A 27898-nucleotide genomic window follows, 5' to 3' on the forward strand; every position below is an offset into this window, starting at 1 on the left:
CTCACTGATTCCTTCTGGTGTCTACAACGTGAAAATTTATTCTGAATGAATCCTGTGATGTGATAACTAGTGCTCTGGATGAAGTGATATGAAATAATGTCTGTTATGTCATGTGTATCACAAAAGAAGCATAGAATATTAGTGCTGAAAGAACCTTAAGAGATACACTTTTGTAAGTACTCATTTTAGAGTTGAGGATGTTTCAACATCACACAGCTTCTTTGTAACAAAGCCAGGACTAGAACACATGTATCCAGGCCATAGTGGAGTTTGAACCTTTTCAAACAAATCCAGCTTGGATTATTATTCATTCAATCAATATTTTAGAGACCAGTATGGGCCAAGCACTGTGTTAGGCCCTGAAGGGAATAAGACATTGATGATTTTATTTCTCAGTGTTGTAGTGAAATAGGGGCTGTGGAGCAGGTGTATAAATAACTATACAAGGTAGACATGAATCAGTGGCTTAAGAGGTGTAGCTATTTAAGAAGTGCATGGTGTAAGAACATGTCTAACCTATAGCTGTCATGCTCCGATTGACCTTAATTTAGGTGATTTGACTTTTAGGTGCATTTGATTTGATTCCAGATAGAAACAACGTTCTCAATTGGCTGATCCATTTTGTCATTGTGTTGATTGTCACATTTGAGTTACCCTACCCTTTAATTGACTGTATTAAGCTGCTTATTAGGGCATAAAGCAGAGAAGAAACGGAAGTATGTCTTCCACATTCTTGGCATTAATTCATTGCCAAATTTAGTTTAGTTCTCTAAGAGGGGTGTGGAAGAGCTAGAGAGCACAAAGAGAAATTCAGGCAAAAATGGTACTATTTCAGTTTCTAAGAGGCTCTTATTTTCATTGTTCACAAGTCAAAGGTATGAAGTAGGGTTGGAAAACATCACTTGTGGAGCTGGGATTGTTGACAATCAAGGGAAACAACAGATCAAGGTTTACCTAAAAATTGCTCGTACATTTCACAGACCACCTACGACTGGGGTCAGCATACGGTTGTCTGTGAAGGGCCCGATAGTAAATATTTTAGGCTTTGCAGGCCATAAGGGCTCTGTCACAATTACTTAGCACTACCTGTGGCTTCAAAGCGGCCATAGATAATGCATTGGGATAGGCTGTGTTCCAGTAAACTTTGTTTACAAAAGCAAGTGGCAAATGGGATTTGGCCTCTGGACAGTAGTTTGCTGTCCAGACCACCCCTGATTTATGGAATCCTTTATTCGTTGTCTCTTCTACCAAAAGGTGCACAGAACCAACTGAAAGAAAGTGATACTCAAACCAGATAGTAATGATACTTATTAGCACCATCAAAATAGAGTAGACAGAGAGTAAAACCAAGTGAGTGTAGGTTTGATTCTTAGCTTTGATCAGAAGGTTTTGGATTAAAGGCTCAATCTTTTTTTTTTTTTAAATAAATTTATTTATTTTTGGCTGAGTTGGGTCTTTGTTGTTGGGCGCGGGCTTTCTCTAGTTGTGTCAAGCGGGGGCTACTCTTCGTTGTGGTACACGGGCTTCTCATTGCAGTGGCTTCTCTTGTTGCAGAGCACGGGCTCTAGGCACGCGGGCTCAGTAGTTGTGGCACGCGAGCTTCAGTAGTTGTGGCTCACGGGCTCTAGAGTGCAGGCTCCGTAGTTGTGGCACATGGGCTTAGTTGCTCCTCGGCATGTGGTATCTTCCCGGACCGGGGCTCGAACCCGTGTCCCCTGCATTGGCCACTGCACCACCAGAGAAGTCCTAAAGGCTCAATCTTGACCAGATATTTTGTTTGGTTGTATTCGGGGAGGCTTCCTTCATGTATCTATGTAATCAATACTACCTTGGTCTTTTTTTTTTTTTTTTTTTTTTGTATTTTGAATCCCTAAATCTTGGTCGTAATTCTGAAATGGTGAGACAAGAGAGCCGTGATAAAATAGAAATAGCATCCTAGGAGTAAAATGTTCATTTTTTTTTCTTTAAAAATATGTTTGGTGTAGTTTGCTAGGGCTGCCATAACAAAGTTCCATAAGCTGAGTTCTTAAACAGTAGAAATTCATTTTCTCACAGTTCTGGAAGATAGAAGTTGAAGACCAAGGTGTTGGCAGGGCCGTACTCCCTCTGAAGGTGTTAGGGAAGAACCTATTCAGGCCTCTCTCCTAACTCCCGTCTTCACATGACATTCTCCCTGTGTGGATGTCTGTCTCTGTGTCCAGATTTTGCCTTGTAATAAGGACACCAGCCATGTTAAGAGTCCACCCTAATGAACTCATCTTAACTCCATTACCTTTGTAAAGACTCTATCTCGAAATAAGGTCACGTTCTAAGATACTGGGGGTTAGGACTTCAGTGTATGTGGGGTTTTTTGGGGGGCGGGTGGGAGAGGACAAAATTCAACCCACAACAACCTGGTACCAGACATTCCTTCATCTTGAGTGAAGCTCATCAGTTGGGTACCCTGGTGGACCCCAAATAAAGCTAAAATGCTTCGTGACTCACTCGTGGTCACTTTGGCTTTCATAACACAAGTGTTACACTGGTGGCCCTCTTGTGCATAGCATATAAGGAAATGTTTTATTTTGTTGTTGTTTTTCACCTGTAAGATAAAAGATACTTCTTTACAGAAATAGCTTAAACATGTAAATAGCTACGGATGCGTCCATTTCCAACCATAAACGTGAAGGACCTTGAGGAACTAACTGCTCTGTCCCTGATCTGCTTTGCTCAAGTCCATACCTGCCATTCCAGTCAAAAGTACTTTCCTTGCTTCTTGAAGTCTGTTTTTCCTTCCTCTCCTCCAGTCTTTTGTTAGGCTATCACAGATGGCCACGGAACTCCACACTGTCATCAGCAAGCTCACTTTCCTTTCTTCTGGAAGTTGAAGTTCAAGGTCTCCCTCTTCCAGGAAGATAATCTCTGTCATCTCCCTTTTCTGCAGCTTTTCTGCAGTTCCTGCTATTACATTAGAGCAGAATTTTGATGTGATGGTTTTCCATTGACCGCATCTCAGCTGGGATGTGTATGTGGTGGTGTGGAGAAGCAGTAATGCCCTTTATACTCAGAAAGGGATGAATCGCACCATTACCCATTAAGGCATCAGGTTACCTCTAGGGACTTGGAATGGAAGTGAGTTCCTGAAGTTATTAGGTAAGTCCTTCGGAACAGGAAGATTCTTGCCATTTTTAAGTTTGTTTTGAAAGCTATCATAGAGCTGTAGTTCTGTAAGAATGTGAAGCCGTATCAAAGCTTCTTGAGTCTTATACAAAAAATTTAAAGCTATTCATACATTCCATTAGAGGTGCCTCACTTTTGTTATTCTTTCTTTCACTTTTTCTTTCTTTCTCCGCCTCCCCTCTTTTTTTGACAGATACTAAGGGCACATCTTGATAGCACCAATTTAAAAAAAAAAACAACTAAATTAGTTATTTCTCTTTACCAAAGTATTCTTCATTATATATAATTGTTGCTTATTTGCGGAATTGTTCTAACTTTTTGTTTGGATGTGTTCCTCATTACCAGCTAGGTTGTTTTAAGATCTCTGAGCACTTGGAAACTATTTCTTTGCAGTATAATGTTTATGGTGCATAGTGTTTTATATACATATTTGGGGCACAGTATTTGCTGCTTTCATTTTCAGGTTTTCTTTAAAAATCCTATTTCCTTACTGCATTCAGGACATGGACTTGCTCATGCAGAATTTTTCAGAACTACCTCAGCGTGTGAAGTTAGGCATACTTATCAGTTATTATTTCGGCAAGAATTTATCAGTGACTGGCAGTGCTGTGTGTCGGGGAAGGTCCATTTCTGCCCAGAATGAGGTCATTGGGTTTATAAAAGCAGCCACTTTCTGAAGTTTGTTTGTTTTCTGCAAATAGTCACATAAACCAAAGTAAGGATTGAGACAATTTGTAAAATGAACACGTGTGGAATTGACTCCCTGACTCCGAATGGGAACAGAAAGATGTTGTCTCGTAACTGTCTAGGAGATGCACTGTGGAAGGCCTCGTCCCAGGGGTATCCTCTAAGCCGATGAGTTGACATTTCTTTGTACCCAGTGAAGTGTATGTAGAGCTGGGCATTGAACTCTCTATATGACTGTTAGTGAGAAGCCACGAAAACCTCTCACATCTGAGGGAGGGTTAGTAAGAAGTGTCAGATCAGGGAAGCAGAAATTGCTTGGATCAGCTGATGGAAAAGAGGATCTAGAGGGTGTGACTAGAGAGTGTGCAGTTTTAGAACCGGAGACGCCTTTTCCTGCCGGCAAGTCCAAGGATCCAGTGTCATTTGGAAGAGCTGAAAGATAAACCCTGTGGGGAGCAAGGGGACAAGATGGCGGCTGCTGTGCCAGTAGGATGGTCACAGCCAGGGTGCTGGGGCGTAAGTGGGTAGGGGCCTCAGTGCCCTGAAGACTCAGATTAGCTGTAGAGGCCATAGCGTAAACCTTCCAGAGTAGGAGGGACACCAAGGTCTCTGAGTCTCAGAGATGTGCTCTCTTTGTTCTCCTGTTTATGTTGGCATTTCCTGAAGTGTGGTCCCTGGACCAACGGCATCAGAATCTCCTGGGGTGCTTATTAAAAAGGTAAATTATTGGGTCCCACTACCTCACTTTCTCAAACACTACAGGGGCATTTTAAGGTCTCTGGGTGACTTAGAAGCTCACTGAAATCTGAGGACCACTGGGTGAAATATTCCTCAGAAAAGCTCTGCCTGTGGGCATCTTCAGTGACGAAGAATGAGCTAGCTTATGAAGCAGTGATCCTTTAAGTCCAGGGGTGATGTAGGCAGGAAATGTAAATGGTGCCAAGTAAGAGAATGACAGATGTATGAGTAACTGAGTCAAAACTGGGTCCAAAGAAAAATTGGGATATATCTCCCAAGGCTGACATCAGAAAAGCTAACAGCACATGTCCCTTGCAACCTGGGTTGGCCAGAGCACTGGACCAGCTGTGCTGATGCATTTGAGCCATTCTGCGTTCCTATAGAAAACTGGAAACGGTTTCAGAGGTCAGTCTGTAGAAGTGCTGAGCCAGCTAAGATGCCAGGGCCAGCCATGAACCTCAGGGACCAGATGAAAATCTTCAAAATCTAGTACACAGAAAGCTGTTTCTTTTTTTCCCCTGGTAAAATTTTTGCCAGGCATGTTTTTTAAGCAACTGCCTAGGGTGTATATGTGTGTTGGGGGGGTGGGAGGAGGTGCATATGCTGCTAGTTCTGTGTACTTGTTGGGGGAGAGGACATGGCAGGGAGGAGAGATCCCTGAGCATCTCATAGTCTACCTAACTGTATGTGTATGATGAGAGTGGGTTTCCATTTTATTTGCTTTGTTGACCTTTTTCTCAGCATCTCTCCCCTACGCACTGAGTGGGCAAGACTGCCATTGGCAGCAGGGATGAGAAAGGTTCCAGGTCTCACACCATTGCTGAGACACTCCCCTCCTCCACAGCTAGACAGCTGTCTAATCAGAAGCAAGCAAAGGACCAGCCCATCAGACAGTGGCACCTGGGTCCTTGCACTTCCACGTGCATCTTTTCTGCTTGCTTAGCCACAGCCCACAAACCTTGGCAGTTACTGTTAATGTTAGGAAACGACATTTGGTCATTAAAAGCTCTTGCTAATAAAATTTAGAGATCTACCCGATTTTTATTCAGCCCTCTTAAGGGAATAGGGCAAAAAGAACCATTAAGAGAAAAAGAGTAGTTAGTGTAATCTCACTTGCCTCCGTGTTTTCCCCATCATTGCCACCTCCCCAGCCCCATTTCCTAAAGCCACGATTGGCAGTCTTTTGATATTTGTAACTTCGATATTGACAATCATATATAGCTCTGTCTCTAGCTAAGAGGGAAAAAGCAGCCCGGAAAGTCAAGAGGTGGGGGTAGTCTTAGGATTTGAAAAACCAGACAGTAAATATCCTGAGATAAAACTTGTTGAAAGCAGCAACTTGTACACCACGTAGAAAACATGCTTCTCAATTCTTCGGGTGACGTCCAGCTGGGAGGAATGGTGCACTACAGAGAATATCAATTAGCAGAAGGATACCAGTACACTGGAAGATAGGCACCAGTTAACAGAGGGTTAATGGGGATAATCATAAAATTGTGCCGTTCAGTTAAAAAAAAAATTCTGAGGGAAGTCGAATACGTCCAACTAGGTATGTGAAAAGAGCTGTGTGGTTGGTTTGACCCCAAATGAATTAGCCAGCTGATTAAGCTGCTTAGACTGTTGGCGTCGTTTTACCTACAATTAATAAAATTTGAGTATTTAGATTAAGAAATGAAGTCGTCCTACTGCATGAGTATTAAAAGTTCTCATCCAAAAGTTCATCTGTAAGTTGAAATTTTAAAAATCAGAACACTTTTTTTTTTTTTTCTCATAGAAACATTGTATTTGGTGAACTGGTTCCTAGGTTTGCCAGTTGAAATGTTATTAATAATAGCTGGATTCCTTGGTTAGCCCCAAAGCCCATGGTCTTCTAATGGAATTTTAGAAATGACGTTGCCACCTTCAGTTCTGAGTCTCTGTTGAACAAAGGGTTATCGTATGGTACATTCAGTAGAGGAAGAGAATGCCTTTCTCACTTCTAATAATCATAGTGAAAAACGTAAATTGAGTGGCCTTTTGCACTCTGCCTCCTCTCTCTCTGAAGGTTGAAGATAGCAAAAGTTAGGCACCTCTAATGGAACATATGCACATCTTTAAGTTCCCTTGTGATGCTCATCTCAACCGTTTTAGGTGATGACTGTTTTACCACATCAGATTCAAGAAGTTTGGGAATTTTAAAAGAGGGGCCCTAACCCAGATGCACCTCTAGTTGGAATTTTAAGTGTAAAACTCACCCAAATGAAAAGGCCCAGGGAATAGGAAAATTTTGGTTAGCCAGCCTTTCCAGGGAGCCTTTCCTGGGGAATCAGCTCCTCCAGTTTCCCTTGCCTTTCACAGCGTCTTCCACTTTTGAACCCACAGGGTCATTTTCATTTTCAGTTTTCTCCATTTTCTTCTTTACTGTGGCTTTGCAAAGGAGCCTCAGAGTAGGAGGAAGGGGGATTGAGAAGCTACTTACCTGTATAAGTCAGTTTCAAGCTTAGGACTGGTGGTGTCTGTACCGAGCAGAGCCCTCTTGGCCATCTGGGTACCAAGTTGCGAGAGGAACACTGAGAAGGAGGGACTCAAGTGTAGCTGGCAGTCATTAAGCGCTTCTTCCAAGCTTGGCATTTCACTAGGGGCCCAGCAGTGATTAGCTTGTGCTGCCTTCACAACTACTCTGTGAGCTGGCATAGACAGTGTCATCCTTACTTTACAGATGAAGAGATGAGATTCAGAGATAATTTGCCTTAGGTCAAGTTCAGTGGTAGATCTGAACTTGAGGCAGTCTGATTTCAGAATCCGTCCTTTCAACCGTAATTGCTTTACTACCTCCTTAGGAGTTGTCTAGGTCAAAGAAGTTGTTCGGTTATTGTTGCTTGTCGGGAGGTTTAAAGGAATACCTTTGGGGGGGGTGATAGTTATCATTAAAGATTTAAATTTGGATGAAAGAAGGGGAGACTAGACTTGTATGCTGTGGCAACTAGAAGTGGTTTAGAAATAAACTGGGGCATCTGCTGTCTTGTAATGGCCCCCCACCTTCACCCCCCATCTCTATGCCATAGAGAGAAATCTTCCTTTGGATATGAGGTTGGACAAGATGACACATAAGTTTCTTTCTGGATATAATTATGGTTAATGAATTAATCGGTGTTATAGTGGGTACAGATGTAAAGTAATTCTCTGTACATGTTCTGATTACATAAGTAAGTTTAGGAGAAGTAAGGTTAGGAGGGTCAAAATGGGCCTTCAGAGAAAGTCACTGTAGTGGGTTGAATAGCGTGTCCCAAAATTCGTGTCTAACGAGAACTTCAGAATGTGACTTAATTTGGAAATAAGATCTTTGCAGATGTAATTAGTTAAGGGTCTTGAGATACAATCAGAGCAGAATTAGAGTGGGCCCTAAGTCCAGTGACCGGTGTCCTTCTAAGAAGAGGAGAGACACAGAGAGCTGACCACGTGAAGGCAGAGGCAGATTGAAATTACGCTACCTCGAGGCAAGAACTGCAGGAGCTGCCAGAAATTGGGAGAGCAGGAAGCAGCCTCCCTTAGAGCCGTCGGGGGAGCATTGCCCTGCTGACACCTGGATTGCCGACTTCTGGCCTCCCGGACTGTGAGGCAATAAACATCTGCTGTTGTAAGCCACTAGGTTTGTGGCGATTCGTTACAGCAGACTTAGGAAACGAATCCAGCCATTTCCCACTGTCTCCCCCTTTATATGTTAACTTCGGTATAGCTTAATATACAAATGTACCATTATAGTTCCTATACAAATCTAAGTTTTAAATTTCCTGACAGAAACTAATGACATTTGAATTGTATTAGGATGGTGATACTTATATTTAATGAACTTTTTTAAAGCGATGCAGTTCATTTCAAGGAGTAGCATTTTCTCTGTCTGTTTCTTCTAAAGCCATGCTGCAGTTGAGGGGGCGGTGGGTGTGATTTGTGGTTCATCCGAGAGAATTTTATCAAAATACTCAGATGGCTCCATTAAGAAGTTAGTCCTCTAAATAACTCTCTGTCGTACACTTCTCTAAGGTTAAAAATCAGTTCAAAGGACTGGAGTGAAGGTGTCATTTTTCAATTGAGAGTCTACTGAAGCAACTCCTGGCAAGAATGAATAACAGCTGCCTGACCAGATGTGGCCACTACCAAAGGCAGGAGGATCCCAGAGTGATTATACCTTCTTGAAGGTTTATAGTAATTCTGATTAATCTGTTTTGAAAAGAGAGAGACCCACATATCTCGGGTATCCAAAGGCAATACGATTAAAATTATTAGGACCCATCTTTTTCTCTGAATTATAATTCTCACTATCAATCATAATTTGTCCAGCATCCCTGGTGTTTTTGAAGTCTTAAACTAGGAATTTTAAAAGTCCACCTGTCATAGAGTTGGGAGATTGTTCCAGAGATGCTACAAGTCTGGAGAGGAAATATAATAGATTTCAGTGAAAATAGAGATCTTGTTTCAGCTACGAAAAGGGTATGATTGATGCATTTTGCCCCAGATATCAAACTCCTCTCTAAGACAGACCCTGCCATCATCCAGCCCTGGCCAACTCCTCTCACCTCTTTATACCCCAGAGCTGTTCAACATACAGCAGTTAAAGCCCTGCAGCAGTTGCATGGTTTCCAACATATGTCAGTCCATGTTTTTTCCCTCACCATGTACATAAAGTGCTTGGTCCAAGCTCTGTGCTGTACAGGGTGGGATAGTCAGGCAGGATGTGGTTACATGTCCTCAAGGGGCTTACAGGCCAGGGAAGCAGATTTATGCTTTAATTCAAATGTAGAAATAACCATGTTAGTAGGTGTTAAACTTTTGTTTAGATTAAAATACCACGTACTGAGAAGATCTAAAGGAAAGCATGTTGCCTGAGTGTTTTCTAGCGATATTCCTACACAGTCATGCTGTACTGTTGGGATCGGGGTAAAAGGGAACTTACCACTAAGTTCCACTGTTTTGCAACCAGTTTCTTGAGCCAAAAACCTTTTGGTTATGTTTTATTGATGGGTATTAGGAAGATTTTTAGTAACCATGACATAGGCAGAATATTCATGGCAAAGGTCATTTTTCTAAAAAAAGAGTCTTCAGGTAGAGCAACTGTGTATCAAATAAGACCCCCAATTCAGTGAAACTCAATGGCACACCCCTCCCTTAACGCCTACTTTCTCTTCCGCTTAGCTCCTAAAGAGGTTGTCAGGCAGACCGTATTTCACATCCAGACGGCCACCTCTTCAGTGATGTTGGGAAAATCTCTTAACTTCTGTTCTCTCAGCTGTAAAATGGTGAAAATCTACCTCCCTTATTGTGATTAAATGAAAGAATACATATAAAGCACCTAGCTTGGTACCAAAAGACACAATAAATGCTCAACAATGTTAGCGATCAGTACGGTGAATAACACTCAGTTCTCTAGAAAAAAATGTTTGCAGTAAGCTGTCATGGTTTAAAATGGTGTTCTCCCTCTAGCTGTTGCTTATTTCGCTCTTTTGAAAGATTGTCTAGGTACATTTGATAGTAAAACGATCACAGATTACAGCCCCAACTAAAACAGGTAAACAAATGGCTAAGCCTGCTCCCCTCAATTAAAAGTATTATTCTTGACATCTTGTCTCTTTCTAGAAAGATAACTGCTAGCGAGCATTTGCACATCAGCTATTATCGCAAGCTATGTTTGGATTTTACAGTAAGAAAGAACGAAGATGAAGTTAGAGTCTCCGATGTAGGCGATGCAGGCAAAGTTTCCATGTGTATTTCTGGGGACAGCGGAGTGAGATAACCTGTCTAAGATTTTAATGGATAAATTCTGGCTTCAGTATTTACAATTTACATACTACCTTTTGAAAAATGTATTCAGGCAGGATTAAATTGTTTTTTAGATCTGCATCTCTTCCTAATTTGCTTGGTACTGGAAGTTCTCCTAAAAGTAGGATGATGGTGTAATTTGAATAATTCTTATGTAACTGGGAGCAGCTACTGGGTTGCAGAGACAAGCAGAGCAGGGGCTGACTGGCACCCTCCGTGCCTCGAGGTGAGGACCTCCTTCTCCAGCTTCCCTGGCTGGAGTGTAGAAAAGGCAGTTTGCCCATTCATTCCTAATTTTTCCCCCCATACTAGAAGTTACAGTGCCTGGTTCTGGTCTTTAAAAAAAAAATCTACCATTCTTCTTAGTTCATTCTTTTGTTCTATGTCCCGATTTTTAAATTGGGCAGAGAGTACTGTTTTGAGATTAAATCTAGTCCAAAATGTAAAGGAAATATCCAAAGACTTGAATTTTAGGATTTTTTTTTGACTTTTAGGATTTTTGATGTCTGTATGGAGAAATAGAAATTTTAAAACTGTTTTTGTCCGCCTCCTGCATTTTTTCTGTTTCAGCAAAATAGTTTGGTAACGCACAGGTTCCCTGAAGCATCCTTGCTGCTACTTCACATTCACACAATCCGGAGAGCGTAGGAGATCCTAGGTGGCTTGCAGGCCACACCTGGACCATTCCCGTCTGCTCTGTCAGGACAGGGGTTCACAGCAGTGTTTTTCCCTTTCCTGTGCCGGCAGTGCTCATTGGCTGCTTTGGTTTAGGTGGGGTGGGTGCAGAGAGCTGGCCCCTCATCACTGGTCATCGAGTGTAGAGTCTCCTGAAGCCAGTTTCCATTTAGGTACAATTGTCTTCACCACTGTGTTTCTTTGTCGATGGGTGGGAAGAGATGATGTCATTTTCTTGTGCATTTAGAAGGACAGAGATTTATGAAATCCAGTTTGGGTACCTGTCACTAATAAATTAGGTTAATCTGATCATGATTGAGAATGAAAGATTGCATGTTTGATTTCATGAAGCAAAGGTAAAGGATATTTTATATGCTACGTAGTGAAACTAAATATAAGGAGAGGAAAAGGGGATGGAAAGGCTCAATGGAGCTGTGCTGCTGTGGGGTGTGTGACCCCCATACCCGACCCCCCAAATTCACAGAGGTTCCGGGTCTCCTTTCTACCGAGAGCTAGAACTTGAATCGTACTGTCCCAGGTTTCTTGGAAAAGAAGGTCCCTCTGAAATTTTCAACTTTCAATCAGTTTCAGATGAAACTGATGCTTTGTGATTAACTTGAGCAACAGAAAATAAAAGGTCTTCAGGAAGATGAATAGCTTCACTTTTTTTCTTCTTGAGCAACAATCCCTACTTTAAACAAAGAGTATTGTGAAATAATTTTTCTTTTGAAAAAGAAGTCCTGTCTGGCTTACATAAATACTGAAACTGTTTCCCAGATTCCACTTACTGCAGAATGAAGTTGTACGTTAGTTTATCTACTTCAGAAAAGATGAAGAGAGGAGTGAACCTTGCCAGCACTTGGGTTGGTTACCTTCCAAGGCACCCAGGTACTCCAAGGCTGATACCATCAGTCCTGAAGTGATTAGACAGCAGTAGTGCATGGGCTGGCTCCACAAGAGAGAGGAGAGTCTCTGGGCTGCTGTAAGCAGTGGATAGTCAGTCTAAATATACAAGAGAAATCCCACAGGGAAGAAAACTTGTTCCTGAAAAAAAAAAAAAAATGAAGAAATGCTTACCCAGGTCAAAAGAGGAACAGTTCTTTAAGTATACTGGTGAGCTACTGGGAGCAGGGTTCTCATAACTTTGGGGATTTCTGAAGGAAAACCAGCTCGTCTTAGAGAATGAATATGAGTATAGCCACTGTGAAGCTTTAGGATAAAAGCAGACACTGGAATACATGAAAGGAAAATCTTCCAAGTCTCTAAGTTTCTTTGTAAGGAAACTGAGGGTTGAAGTTTCTTGGTTTAAGTGAGTGAATTTGTGACATACATAGGGAGACTAGAGAGTGGGCGGACAATTCTAGAGACTTTTCAAAGGTTTCTAACCTAAGCTTATTAAATTGCCATTTGACCCCGAATGTACTTCTCTGACAGAAAGGCAACAAACTGCTATAATTAAGCTGTTTGATTTATGTATCTTCTTGTAGATGGTACAGATAGTGATTGTATTATTCACAAATTTTTAGTATAAACACAAAAATAGAGTGGTGGCACTCACAAGGATTTTTTAGGAAGTTTGAATTGTAAATTTTTTTTTTTTTTTTTTTGGTAAGCAGGAAATTGGATGTCTAGCATACACTTGGACATCCAAGCAAGCAGTCTAAAATATGAGGTATAAAAGAGGCAGTACAAAATACACACTTTTTCTATGATACCTTAACAAGACTAGCACATCAGTTTTCCTTTTTAAGACTCATTGAGAAAACTTGGCATGTACCATTATAATTGCTACAATCCTTGTAGCAAATAAGGGCTGGTGCCCTTTGACAGCACTGGTGGGAAGGGAGACCTAGTCCTGCCTTGAATTAGCTGTACGACATTGGACATATACATGCTTTGACTTCTTTGGGCCTCAGAGGGGTTTCCTGGAAAGTAAGGTATTGAATTAGATCAGTGTTTATCAACATTTTAAAAGTCAAGCCTCCTTGAGTGAAAATAAAAATACTGCCCCTATCTCCACTCCCCACCCATCTCTTAATATTCTTTTATACTTCCAGTTGAGAATTACGGGACTGCATGATCTCTGATGTCTCTCTCAGCTCTGGAAAGCAGATGAACAGAGGTTTTCATTTCATTTTATGGGTAGATGCACCTTGCTCCTTCTTAAAGTTGGAAAGGGCCCTTTCCAGAATTCATTGTCACTCACCAAGAGTATTTATTGCCCTGAGTCCTTCCTGCCTTATGCATGGGCAACACCCAGAAGCTTGCTAGAACTGCAGAATCTTGGCTCTACCCAAGTGGCTGAGTCAAAATCTGCATTTTAACAATGCAAGTGATTCCTGTGCGCATCAAATTTTGAGAAACGCAGCAGAGCACTGTTTTGTAACCTGCAAGTGGCAGCATTAGTGGGGTGTGGAATCAATTTAGTAGGCCGCTACTAAGTCGCTACCAGCATTTCTTATTTAAGGAAATAGGCAAGAAAAGGTACCGTTAGGGTACATTGCGTAGGGTAAAGGAAAATAACTTCTACGTCTTTGCCTGTATGTGTATACAGTGTTTCAATCTCAGGCAAAAAATTAATTTTTTAGGTGGATCTCAGGCAAAAAAAAAAAAAAAAAGCCACTGTGCTTTGTGTCTCAGAGACAGTGTGTCTCAGAGACAACCATCTGCTTAATCCCTTCTACTTACTCACAGACATTTACGTAGAAATACATACACAGAGATACATAATAAAAAGCTGTCCTACACTAATTATCCATATTGTGTCAGATGTAAACTGCTAAATTGTACCATGAAAAAGCAATAAATGTGATTATTAATTTTTTTGAGTTGTAGTAACTCAAAAACTTTTCCTGTTGAGGTTTTACTTTGGCTATATACAAATCACAGCACGGTCAGATATGATTTCATTTTTTGTATTATTATTATGGGAAGATTTCAAATACTTGTTCAGTTTCCTGAAAGTACAGATAATGCTTTTTTCTCCAGGGACTGATTTGTGAAACCCATAATGCTGCAAGCTTATTCACATGTCCCTTTGCATCTTGGGGAAAAAAAAATTGAATAAATTCATTTGGGGTTTTTTGGGGGTAAACTGGCTCATGTTTTTCTAACTTTATGTTTAGTTAATCACTTTACAGTACTTTCAATAAGTGTTATGTAGTGTAAAGAAAGTATATTTTTAAATAGGTAATTTCCACCCTGAGGACTTTGCAATCTCAGCAATAATTCTTTACTTACAAAAAATGCTAGAAAATACAAACTGTACTATACATAGAGTTTTAAAAACAGCTCATTAGAGAAATGCAAATCAAAACTACAATGAGATATCATCTCACACCGGTCAGAATGGCCATCATCAAAGAATCTAGAAACAATAAATGCTGGAGAGGGTGTGGAGAAAAGGGAGCACTCTTGCACTGCTGGTGGGAATGTAAATTGATGCAGCCACTATGGAGAACAGTATGGAGGCTCCTTAAGAAACTACAAATAGAACTACCATACGACCCAGCAATCCCACTACTGGGCATATACCCTGAGAAAACCATAATTCAAAAAGAGTCATGTACCAAAATGTTCACTGCAGCTCTATTTACAATAGCCAGGAGATGGAAGCAACCAAAGTGTCCATCATCGGCTGAATGGATAAAGAAGATGTGGCACATATATACAATGAAATATTACTCAGCCATAAAAGAAACGAAATTGAGTTATTTGGAGTGAGGTGGATGGACCTAGAGTCTGTCATACAGAGTGAAGTAACTCAGAAAGAGAAAAACAAATACCGTATGCTAACACATAATGGAATCTAAGAAAAAAAAAAGTCATGAAGAACCTAGAGGCAAGATGGGAATAAAGACACAGACCTACTAGAGAATGGACTTGAGGATATGGGGAGGGGGAAGGGTAAGCTGGGACTAAGTGAGAGAGTGGCATGGACATATATATACTACCAAACATAAAATAGCTAGCTAGTGGGAAGCAGCTGCATAGCACAGGGAGATCAGCTCGGTGCTTTGTGATCGCCTGGAGGGGTGGGATAGGGCAGGTGGGAGGGAGGGAGATGCAAGAGGGAAGAGAAGCGGGAACATATGTATATGTATAACTGATTCACTTTGTTGTAAAGCAGAAACTAACACACCATTGTAAAGCAATTATACTCCAATAAAAATGTTAAAAAAACAAAAACAGCTGGAAGGAAGTTGACCATGCTGGTATCCTAACTCCATTGGGGTGAGGCAGGAAATTCAGGCTTTGCAGAGGTGTTCTGAGCTGTCATGATAAAGGTAATGCTGCACTTCCCTTAGGAAATTTCCTTTTTTCAATTTATTTTGAGTAAAAAGGAAGAGTTTGTTCTTGTCCCTTTGCAGGGCTCTGTGTCAAGGAACAAAACAGGTGTGGATTTGAAAATTCTTCATTTGAGACCCAAAAAGAGAATAAAAACACTCTCTATGCACCTGCATTCAGAATCCAGGAGAGTAATCAATTTTGTACCAGGAGTTTGGCAGGATTTTCTGTTTACTGTGTTCCAATAGCTGGTTGTTATGAACTTTCTTTTAAGGTGGTTTTGGAGCTATTACATGGTCTTTTGATGTATAAGAGATTAAATAGAATGTGAAATGCAACTTTTTACTGATTACATGTTGAAACAGAAAGATGTGAAGCTGTTAACCAACAAAAAGTCTCAGTAGGTCCAAGTTATTCAGCTATAATATTTTCATCTGAAGACCACTCTGGCTCTAAGAACTCTGAATATTATATCTTTAAAAAAATTTTTTTAAAATTTGTTTCTTTAAACTTTAGTTGTACTTTTAGCATAGCTTCTGTATTTACTGTATTTCCTCACAAACATCTGTGGCTAAATAGGGACTCTGTGCTTGGCTTAAGTGGTATACGGAGGTGAGACCACAGTGCGACTCCTGTCTGTCTTCTAGCTGCGCATGTGGTTGGGTGAGTCTTCTTTCTCGGGTCTGCTGATTCAACCTCTTACTCCATTCCTCTGGCTGTTGGTGCAGGTAGATAAGAGTACCCAGGGGCTTGGCTGGGTTTTGTCCTGATATGCCTTAGCTGGAGACAGCCAGAAGCATTATCCAGCCTTAGAATTCGGAAATGGAAGGGAGCTTAGAAATCACCCAGTCTAACATGCTCATTTCCCAGGCGAGGACCTTGTGCTGCTCAGAAATGATGCTCCAGTTACTGGCCGAGGCAAGACTGGACTCCAGATATGCAGATTTTTCCATTCAGTCATTTTTCTTTTGTATGTAGAGAGGAGGGGGGAGAATTTCCTTAGGTTTATGTCCCCCACAAGCTATGCTCTTCATTTATCATCTTAAAATTTTCTGTTCTCCCTGTGAGACTCTGAACAGTCATGTGTGACATTATATCGATATTCTATATCGATTTCTAGGTAATCCTCCTACCTTTCTAGTGTCATCCCCCCCATACACACCTTCTCCTCCCCAAACATCAGCTTGTCCTAGCATACCCTTGAGCCAACCAAGGGAAAAGACCAAGGAAAAGAGGTTGCTCTTTTCCCTGGCTTCATGAAGAATGATGCTTCCTATCTGTATCTTGGTCGGCTCTTCTCCTCTGCCCACACACCCACCCCTTTCAGGACTGCCTTTCCTCTGTTTTTAATGACTTGCCGTTAATATCCAGCTCCCTCAGCCATCTACTCCCTCAGTGAAGCCGCCTTCAACCTTTCTGTCCCAGGCCCTCTCATCCCTCTCATCTCATCTCAGGGATGAGCACTTGGTTGAACTCTTAACTACTTTTAGAAACCATACCATACCACACCATTTTACGTGATGCAATTAAGGGTAGATAAAGCCAGGAGCCCACTGTTAAAAGCTTTTCCTTCCTAATGAATGTGCTTTCTGGTAAGGAAGTTTTGAACCCGTTGCCTTAAGCCCCTCACTTACTTTCTTGGCCTTCCAGTTTTCCGGTGAATAACATACTTAATGCCTTCAGTGCGGAATCTTTATGTTGTTTTTTGTTTTGCTTTTAAAGATTTTTTTTTTTTGATGTGGACCAATTTTAAAGTCCTTATTGAATTTGTTACAGTATTGCCTCTGTTTCATGTTTTGGTTTTTTTGGCCGCGAGACATGGGATCTTAGCTCTCCCACCAGGGATCGAGCCCACACCCCCTGCATTGGAAGGCGAAGTCTTAACCACTGGACTGCCAGGGAGGTCCCTGTTTTTTTGTTTTTTAAAGACTTTTTTTAAAGAGGAGTTTTAGGTTTACAACAAAACTGCGAGGGAGATATAGATTTCTCACCAACCCCGGGTCCCACACACTCATTCGCTTCCTCCGTTATCCGCATCACTCGCCGGAATGGTACATTTTAAAATTTCAGTGCACGTCTGAAATTTATTTTTTTTAATCTGATGGACTTAGGTAAAGAGATTTCTATGTAGAGATTGCAACTTTACATTTAAGGATGAGATTTGATAACTATCTTAGTGAATATTAATTACGAAGCCTTGGGAATTTTTAGTTTTAGATTTTTTAAATAGCCAACATAACAACATGGACCTCTCTGCTTCGACAGACAGAATCCAGCAAAAGAATACTGAATAACCTATTGCTCAGTTCCATAGTTTGAGGCTACAAAGTTTGTTTCCAAACAAGGAACAGTGACAATATGAGACCCAGTTCATTAACTAATTAGCTATGTGATTTTAAGCTTTGATATCCTGGCATCCAATGGGATTACCTGATATCTGCCCATTTGTCCTCCTTCCCACATGATGGGTAAGTAAGACCCTGCATGTGTGAAGGGGCACCATTGTTCTGGGCTAATGTCGGTGCTGTCCTTTCGCCTCCTGGCCTACCCGGAAGAACATCTGCTTCCTGGCCAGCTTCTCATCTCTCACTAACTCACCTCCCACTTCTCAGCTGTGTACTTTCCCAGCTCCCTGTGCCAGGAACTTTATCTTTCTCAGTTATTATTCCTAGCCCTTTTGGAGCCACTCAGATGTCTAAATGGAAACAAACCAACAAAAATGTTCTGACTGTGACAAAATTGGCCTATTCAGATGATCTGCCCCCCCACCCCCGTTCCATAATTCCTCTAAATTATTAAATTTCCTTTGTATCTTGAAAGCTTTGGGAGAAGAACCAGTATATGGCGTTAGTTTGGTAGACAGTGCCTTTGTGTAGTACTCAGTTCACGCCAGGATTGATACTACACTATTTCCTGGAGAAGTGATGATGTCCATGACTTCTGTCTGCTCTCAGGAGCAACTGTAATGATTATTTTGCTTCTGGATAAAGGAAATAGTTGATGTGGTAAACCTCCCTGCTGTTTGGTGGTGGGGTGTGTGTGTGTGTGTGTGTGTGTGTGTGTGTGTAGTAGGGGGTGGCAGGGTGGGGACAGGGATTATGGATTATAACCTTAAACTATGAGGATGACAGCCTTAAAGAAGACTTGAGGGTAATTAAAAGGCAGATACTAGGTTTCCCTTCCCTTCAAAGTATATTCTTAGGAAAGTTACTAAGTGAGGGGGTGAGGGAAGAACAGCTTCAGCTATAAGATTGGTCAGAGCACTATTCTTGAGCCTATTAGAAATAGGAAGGAAATAAGACAATAGAATTTATAGTGACAGGTCTTTGTTTTTTCATTGTTCTTTGCTAGATAGAAATCTACAACAATGTACATGATTACTAATATATTTTTAGTTCACACGTGGTTAATCCCGTTTTTAAAAGAGACTTAGATTTGCATTTATATAGAAGAGACTTCTTAATGTGCATTGGGGTGAGGGGTGATGTGACGGGGAGGGAAATAGATTTACCGTACGTGTAGTTGCGTGTCTGTCTTTTAGTGTAGGAGGTGAGTGGGCTTTCCTGGTGGGATGGAGGCATCAGAGCTGTCCACACAGGAAGTCTTCCCTGAGTGCTGTCCACACAGGAAGTCCTCCCTGATTGTAGTCCACACAGGAAGTCCTCCCTGAGTGTTGACAAGCCCTCTTCCTGCTGGTGCCCACACCCACTCCTGCAGGGAGTGCAGAGAGGCTCTGCTAACAGAGCCACCCATTTATTTACCACCAACTTTATTTTTCTATCACTTTAGGCATGCGAACTCAGCCTAGTTAAATGTTATTGTGAAAACTGAATTAGCTTGTTTTCCCTGCCCTTGGATAGATAACTTGATAGGTATCTTGTTTACCTGACCTGAAGCAGTGAGATTAGGCCAGAGAAGGCTGAGCTACAGACTCCTAGGCTCTTGTGGGATGGGTCAGCACTTAGCTGTGGTCATTCAGCCACCCAGTTCCTTAAATAAATAGGTTGAATTTGTGAAAATTGTCCACATACTTCATCCAAGGGGTGGAAGGTGGGGAGTGTCTTTTCAAATTCTAGGGCAGCTTAGGGGTTTTTGAGAGGCAAAATGTAAAAGGACAACCAGTGATGAAAATGGAGTTTGATAAAATATTGTCCACTTGTAAGCTTTTTTTTTTCTTTCTTGTTTTTTTTTTAAGTCTGCGGTTCATGCTGTTGAGGCACTTGACTACAAAGTGTAATTGCTTTAAATTGATCAGGGTTCTGAAGTGTAGATAAAGACTTGTCAGTGTTTGTGTTTCAGTCTGGGAGTGAGGGTGCCATTCTTCACTGGTTAAGTGGAGCCTTCCTAAAATGGTGACTCTGATGCTCGGCTGTAACGTGCTGTAGCTTTCCAAAATTGTTTGCAGAATTCTTTTAATGAAAAGATTTATAAGGTCGAATTTTAAAAACTGACCTTTTTAAGGGTTTTGTTAAAAAAAAAAAAGCACAAGTTGACTGTTGCTCATTAAATTAACTTAAAGGCACCTTGGAATTTTTTTCTTAAAAAAACTTAGCCACCAATGGTATTAAGTGTCATATTTCAGAAAAACTTCAATTTCATAATTTAAGTTGCAGGAAGAATGGGCACAGAAAAATGAAATAATATTAATAGTTCATTTAGGATATAGACAGTGTTTTGGGTGCCATTCAGAGTACAGATCAAGGGCTCTGGCTTTGTTGTCCAGCAGATCTGAGTTCAAATTGCAGCCCTGCCGCCTACTAAAAGTGTGACCATGGCACATTACTTAACGTCTCCTGAGACTCAGTTTCCTGATCTGCAAAATGGGAGAACAATAATGCATCTGTCTCGTTTGGATTAAGTAAGATGACGCATGGCACAGTGTCTGGCACATATGAAACATGCAGGATATGACAATAATCATTACCCTGCTCTTAACAGTTATCATTAACCCATTCTGAATATTTTGGAATAAACTCCTTTATTGTGTTTGCATTTTCTTCTTTGAACATGAGGAAGTCTTTATCAGGATTTAAATTTTTAATTTCAGTGAGTTCTAAAAACTCAATCTTTGATCTAAAAGTTTCTGTACCAGAAAATGGAATATGGACAACTTGGACTAATTTAATGCTTCTTGTCTTTAGTCATCAACTATTTCTGAGAGTTGATAATAGGATTCATTTGAATTTAACCTTGGTCACCAGGACTCACCAGAGACCAGTCACCCTCCTCAGGATGCATTCGGGACCTCCCTTCTCCCAGGTGGGATCGGAATACTAGGAGATTTCTTTCCCCCAAAGAGTAGGTTAGAGAGAAGGTGGGGTGGCACAGACTGTATGTGCTCCCCACCTACTTCCAGCATGGGAAAATAGTGCTGTCATAAATATGGAGGCCGGTCGAAGATGCATTCCATCAGCTATGTAGATCACGGCTCTGCTTCTGCCAAATATAGATACATAAATAAAAGCCTGCTCCTTCACGTCCAGATAACTCACACATCCACATGTTTCTTTTCATTGGGTAAGTCTATGCCCGACACTCCACTTTCCACCCCAGAGAAGAGCAGAGGTGAGAGCTGAGGCAGACTTGGGATGCAGTCTTTCAGATGCCTGCTGGTTCACTTTCTTTGGGTGGTGTCATCCCACTGCAAGGTGGGCATGGACCCAAGCCACAGCTCCTGTCAGATCCCTGCAAGGCTTACCCAGGTGACCACGTTTCGTCCCCCGACTGCAGCGCTGAACACACCAGGTCCTATGGTGAAAAGCTGTGTTTGAGGCAAGCACAGGCTCTCGGATGTGAATCAGAGGCGAGTTAAGAAAAACTACAGTCTTGCCTAGATGTCTACAACTGTCAGTTCTTTGTGTAAATCGAAGGCTAGGGACAGGGTGGCAATATATGTGTTAACTTCCCAGCCCCTCTGTTCTTCACTGAAGTGAGACATAGAGGGTGCCTTGTTGATGGCAGGTTGCAGCCAGCAGTTATATTGAGTGACTTTGGAGAAGGGACACAGACCTCTGTGTGGCACAGCTGGGAGGTCTGAGGTGCCAACAGTGGCAGAGCAGGAGAAGGGCTTAGTTTATACCTGGAAAGCTGTTTTTATCCCTTAGAGACAAACAGGGATGAGAGGAAAGGATTTGAGTTCAACTGCTTATTAAGGGCATAAATCAGATCGACTTGATAGGATATGATCTCAGACAGGTTTTGTTTGGATTAAGCTGTGCTGATGTTCCTGGTTCAAGTTCAGCCTTCATTTATACATTGACTGTTGTTAACCCTTCTTGCACCTCTCCTTTCTGAAAAAGAATCCCTTGAGATAAAGGGGTGTTTGGACTCTGATTTTAATTTAGCAAGGGCGCTGGGCAGTGAGAAGAACCATCTTCATAGTATAGGCCATGAAGAAATGGTTACATGTCTAGATTCATGAGGTGCCCAGTGCCTCAGGATACTGTGGGGTTAGGGTGGCCATGGCAGAAACTGGGTGCAGAGCCAGATAATCTGTCCTGGAAAGTTGAGTTTGCTGACAAGGTCAGCAAGGTTATATTTATTGCAGGGGGTCTACGTTTTGAACTTTCTAAAGTGGAATTTAATTGTGTCCTAGAGATGCCTCATTTTCTTGCTTATGGTAGTAAAAATCAAGCTGTAAGATTTGAAAAGTTTGTTGAATGTCTAGTGACTAATTTTACATCTTCAAACTGTTACTCAGTGTCAGTGATGCCCTTGGTTAGTCTATTTATTATTTAGAAGATGTGAAGTAAAAACAATTCCTGTCCTGGTGTGAAATGCAGAGCATTTGCTGTGAGGACACTTTGGGGTGTGCTGACTTCCATGTCAAACTGAACCATTTAACTTCCTCAAAGGTCATGTGTGTGGCATAGGGACAGAGAACTGTGGTTTCTTTCGATTGGTTAACAATTATCTGATGTGAGTACATTTTCAGACATTCTTCCTAGGTGGCTGCCGACTGAAACCACACCGAGCCTGGCTTGCAGGCTTTGTAAAAGTTACCTTGGCTGCTGCGAGGCCTGGGAAGGTTTCCAGCTTCTACACCATTCTCACAGGGGTTAAATTTCACAAGGTTAGCCAGAGCGAAAGGTAGCCGACCTGTGAATCTCATCCAGATGTCTCAAGGAAGCCATGGGCCTGTCTTAGAACTAGGTGAAGTCTTCCTTATTTGAGCCTCTTGACCGAACTCTAACCTTCTTACACTTGAAGAGTAATCTTTTTTTTTTAATCCCTAAGAATCATCTCAATAAAATTGTCAGCAAGTTTCAATCAAGTGTCCTTCAGAATTTGAAAACCTTTTCAAAAGTCCAGTGATTTCTAAATGACTGTAGATTAAAATGATATTATCAATAACTTTATGCAAGTTCGTTTTGAGTATCAGATGTGTTCCTTAAAGTATGTGAATAAAATCTTACAAAAACTTAGTCCTGTTTCAGGTGTAGGTAGAGAATATTCTGCTGAGTAAAATCCTATTATTCATGTTGAAGGAGAGGGTATTTTTGTAGAATGAACAGATCTTTTTTAAGGTGTAAATTAAAATCTGCGGTAAAGTAGCTGAAGATAAATCTGTATGCGTATCTTGGTAACTTCGTCTTGGTTGGGAGGTCATACAGCCTCTGAATCGGTTCTGTCTGGCGTTCTAACGCTGCCGTCTTTGTTTTCCAGCAGTCTCTGGTCCCAGCCCACCCCATGGCCCCTCCCAGCCCCAGCACCACCAGCAGTAATAACAACAGTAGTAGCAGTAGCAGCTCAGGATGGGATCAGCTAAGCAAAACGAACCTCTATATCCGGGGGCTGCCTCCCAACACCACAGACCAGGACCTGGTGAAGCTGTGTCAGCCGTAAGTAGAAGTTGTTCTTGTGTTTAGCTCCTAAATATCTCCTTGATCATATTACAGAGTGAGATAAATTGTGTTATAAGAGAGGTTTAGTACAAGACAAATCTGGGAATGCTCATTCTGGTCACAGTTGACAGGGTTCTAAGTTTTGAGTCCTTGGATGCTTTTTCAGTCAGCATTACGATCAACAGAATGCCTATATAATAAGATAAATTGGAGCATTTGCTCAGTAGAATTTGACTTTATTGGCGCATGAGAAGCAGGCTATGAATTGTTTAAAAACACGGCTGGTTCCTTTTTGAGGAGTGCTCATATTTTGTGGAAGCACCTCTCGGGGCCATTCTGTCTCATCATAAGAGAAACTTTCGTTGTCACCGTTTGTCAGAAAGGTAGTTACCGTCTAACTTAATCCTAAATGGGTATAAACGCTAATGCCAGGGGGGCAAAGGTAGTCTGTCTTCACTCACACCTGTAGTTTTGTGGTCTGGGTTGTTCACGCTCAGCTCTGGGCATTCTTTTTTTTTTTTTAATTAATTAATTTATTTATTTATTTTTAGCTGTGTTGGGTCTTTGTTGCAGGCTTTCTCTAGTTGCGGCGAGCGGGGGCTACTCTTCGTTGCGGTGCGCGGGCTTCTCGTTGCAGTGGCTTCTCTTGTTGTGCAGCACGGGCTCTAGGCACGCGGGCTTCAGTAGTTGTGGCACGCGGGCTCAGTAGTTGTGGCATGCGGGCTCTAGAGCGCAGGCTCAGTAGTTGTGGCACACGGGCTTAGCTGCTCTGCGGCATGTGGGATCTTCCCGGACCAGGGCTCGAACCTGTGTCCCCTGCATTGGCAGGTGGATTCTCAACCACTGCACCACCAGGGAAGTCCTCAGTTCTGGGCGTTCTTATGCCCGAAGTTCCTATTCCTCTTCTCACTGCCCCCCGTGCTGTGTCCTGAGATGAAATGTGCATACATGTATAACTTTGTTCCAAAGGAAATTTGCATTATATGCTTGTCGATAAATAGAATATAAGTATGCTACTTTGCTGCAATCACATTAACTAAGGAAGAAAGCACCAGTTTAAACCAAGGAGCCAGAAGCACTGTACATTGCAAAGATCACAGTGTAAAGACTAAAAGCCTCCAATCCCTTTAAGCTATAAAAGCCTACACGTACAACAGCCTCTTTTATTTTTCCAAAGACAATCATGGTCCCTCACAAACAGAACTTTATATAACTGTGGAAAAGGACGTCCACTAAAGAGTGTTTCCTGTTCCCTGAAAAGTATTTCCGTTTCTAAACACATGATTAATAGCATCTTATTTTTGTTGTACTGGGTAAAGTATAAATGTATTACTTCTTGCTTTAAGAAAAAAATTTTTTTCAAAACTTACTTGGGCAGCGTTTGCAAACTGGAACTAAAAGTAACATCTGGCCTTCCATCAGGAGCGCTGGTGGTTTTGCTCTGTCGTGTTTTTAGAGAGGAGGGTGGGACACTGGGAGGTGGTTCGTCAGCATCTGGAGAGCCTTCGGAAGGCCGCCACCCTCAGGACCCTCCCTCCGCCTTTCCCGTGTTACCCTTCTGATCAGCCCCTTTGGACTTTGTCTGCAGCCTTTGCTCCCGGGGCAGTGAAATAATGTCCTGTGCTAGGGATGACTTTGAAAGCAAGTCCAGCTCTTGGGGTTTGTCATGCCTGACCAGAGTCAGATGGAATTATGCCAGGCACGCCCTGCCCCATTGCAGCTGTTCAAGACCACAAATAGGCCTTTTTGCTATCTTGTCTGCTGTTGACCTCTACAGGCATCTTCCTCTGCTTTTGCAACATAATTACAGGTAGATAGAGCACCTGAAGTCTAAGGAGCTAAAAATATAACTTTGTAGGACACAAAAGAATGGAATGAACCCTCACATCCTTGAGGTGTAAGAGAAGGGGAAAGGATTTCAGAAGACAAATTGTTCCTCAGCTAGTTTTGAATCCTGTAAGGTGAGTTGTAACATTAAGGGGATAGAGTTAAACAACCATAAAATAATAGAGTAATACCATGTTTTATATGCAGTAAATATGTATTTGAAAAATTAAACCAGCAGGTTTTTTTACTGAGTCAAATCATATTCCAAATGCAGCAGAAGAGCATTTGATCATCTTTCCTGAAAAATTCATTCCTTTGTTGTTGGTGGTCTCTTTGACATACGTGGATTTTCTCAGCATGTGTAGACATCAGTCTCTTTGCTGTTATCAATAGCAGCAATAATGGTTTGCCACTCACTCTCTCCCATCATTTGCAAAACCCCAGGTTTGATATTTAGCTCTGATGATAGTTTTCTTTATGTATTATACAGAGGCAAGACATACAGTAATAGAGAACTCTATGTCAATATCTGCTGAAAGCTTTGGTCCATTTAACACAGAGCATCTAATAAGTACCAGATTTGTCTGGTTGACAATTTTGTGTCTTAAAATGTGGAGAGAGCAAAAAGGAGCATTCCTGTTCCGGACTTAATTGTTTCCAGTAAAGAATAGCTAGTTGGCCACGTGGAAGTGACAAGAACCTTATGGAAAAGTGACTGATCCTAGAGCTTAAAAAACTGGACATAATTAGAAATTTTTTAGAAAAGTTTCAGAAGCTTCTCAGCAAAGATAGGTGTAAATTCATAGCTCTAAAAATATATATATTTTAGAAATAAAAATTTAGCCGTGTAATTTACAAATTAACGTGAATTGTAGGAGGGGCAACAATTGAAACAAGTAATTTGGGTCTCTAGGGGACTTGGATATTTTAGAGGGTTATGTAACAGAAAAATGGAAAAAGATACCTAAGAATGTTTGCAACAGGGACTTGATAACATACAAACAATGCGTGAAACCTGAAGGCAAGAATGACATGAGGATTGTGAAAACCGGAGAGGGAGACAGAAAGTATTTTTAAAAAGCTATGTTTGGAGTAGAACATACAGATGCTATAATGTTAGAAGAAATGACAGTGAAAAAGCAGATGTCAACACAAGAGATGGCAGTGAAAAAGCAGCCTCAGCCCAAGTCAAAGAGGGACTTGGGACACTGGAAAGTGTAGGTCAACATGGCTGAGGGAAAGGGGGCTCACACTGGAGGGTGGTCAGTTTCGGTGACTTGAAGGACACTGGTCTGAAGGACTGGGCAGGGATGTGACAGTGGTGATGGTGGTCAGGTGATAGGGAGTGAAAGGAGATCAATTTTCTAAGAGGATTTGATGAAAGAAGAAGCTGACCAGCTCTAGCGAACTTCCGCACTGTGATGTGTGTATATATAGGAAGTCTTGTTGGGGGGACCTCGTGACCACTCTGGCTGCTGCAGCTCTGCACCCTATTTCTAAAGTGTTATCTGCTCAAAAAGAAGACATCAGTCCAGTTAACCAGCACATTTAGGAAATGGAATGAGCTGGTGACAGAAAGGACTCATCTTTTACCCCCTGACCTTTAGATAATCTTCATTCTCCGCCTTCTCTAAAAGCAAGCCAAACAAAAAAGTTTGCCTGACTGTGTTGCCCTTCCAACTTCTCTGGCAGATTTTCTAGGCAGATGAGCCGACGGCTGTTGGTGCTGCCATTTTCTCACTACCTTAACCCTTTGCATTTTCCTTTCAAGTTTCAGCTGAAACTGCATGGCATCTTCCATCTCCCTTATTTCCTCTGGCTTGTTTTCACTGTTGTCCACATCTCCTCAACTCCTTGCTCTTTTTTTTTTTTGCAGTACGCCGGCCTCTCACTGCTGGGGCCTCTCCCGTTGCGGAGCACAGGCTCCAGACGCGCAGGCTCAGCGGCCATGGCTCACGGGCCCAGCCGCACCGCGGCATGTGGGACCTTCCCGGACCGGGGCACTAACCCGCGTCCCCCGCATCCGCAGGCGGACTCCCAACCACTGCGCCATCAGGGAAGCCCAACTCCTTGTTCTTTTGATTTAAGTTTTCTTGGCTTGTTCCTCTGCAGCCCCATCCTCTCAGAGGGTTAGTCTCCACTCTTTACAATTTTCTGCAGATTTTTCCACTTGAATATCTTACTAGCACCTCAGATTCAACACTATCTCCTTCCTCTCCAAACCGTCATTTTTCCACATTTACTCTCCCCAGGTTGAAGCTTTGGAGCAGTGTTGGCTATTTCCCATTATCCTCTTAGTCACCAAGCCCTGCGGCTTCTTCTTTGGCCAGTCTTCATTCTCAGAGCCGGAAGAATTGGGTGGTTCCTCCCTCCCTCCCTCCCTCCCTGAGGGGTGACAAGCGAGAACCGTTTGTTCCTGCTGCTGCCTCCCCTCGGGCGTCTCCGTTGCCCTTTCTTTTTTTTTTTTTTTTTTTTCTGCGGTACACGGGCCTCTCACTGCTGTGGCCTCTCCCGTTGCCGAGCACAGGCTCCGGATGTGCAGGCTCAGCGGCCATGGCTCACGGGCCCAGCCGCTCCGCGGCATGGGGGATCCTCCCGGACCGGGGCACGAACCCGCGTCCCCTGCATCAGCAGACGGACTCTCAACCACTGCACCACCAGGGAAGCCCCGTTGCCCCTTCTTGATTTTCCAAGGTCGAGTCTAAGCGCCCCCTGGCTCCTTCATGCGTGGACCACACTAACCTCTCCTTATTTATTTTTATGCATCCCCACCTCCCAGTCAGCATCTTACTTCCATACATTTCTGTTCTCCAAGGGCTTGTTATGTAGCAGCATGTCTGTGACTGTGTGTAATGCTGACAGCATATCATCTTCACAGATTTCTTACC

General features: G+C 42.1%; 1 protein-coding gene across 6 annotated transcripts in view; it reads left to right on the forward strand.

Annotated features, from left to right (window-relative positions):
- Positions 1-27898, forward strand: part of RBMS1 (RNA binding motif single stranded interacting protein 1) — a 213381-nt gene that overhangs the window by 97011 nt on the left and 88472 nt on the right. For 5 of the 6 annotated variants that reach the window (XM_070045972.1, XM_070045973.1, XM_030852651.3 and 2 more), the window contains exon 2: positions 23005-23180. In XM_070045972.1, the coding sequence (XP_069902073.1) occupies positions 23005-23180 (176 nt within the window). The remainder of the gene's footprint in view (positions 1-23004; positions 23181-27898) is intronic. The other variant, XM_070045970.1, reaches the window with a different exon arrangement.

The sequence above is a fragment of the Globicephala melas genome, chromosome 7, assembly GCF_963455315.2.
Source record: "Globicephala melas chromosome 7, mGloMel1.2, whole genome shotgun sequence".
NCBI classification, from domain to species: domain Eukaryota; kingdom Metazoa; phylum Chordata; class Mammalia; order Artiodactyla; family Delphinidae; genus Globicephala; species Globicephala melas.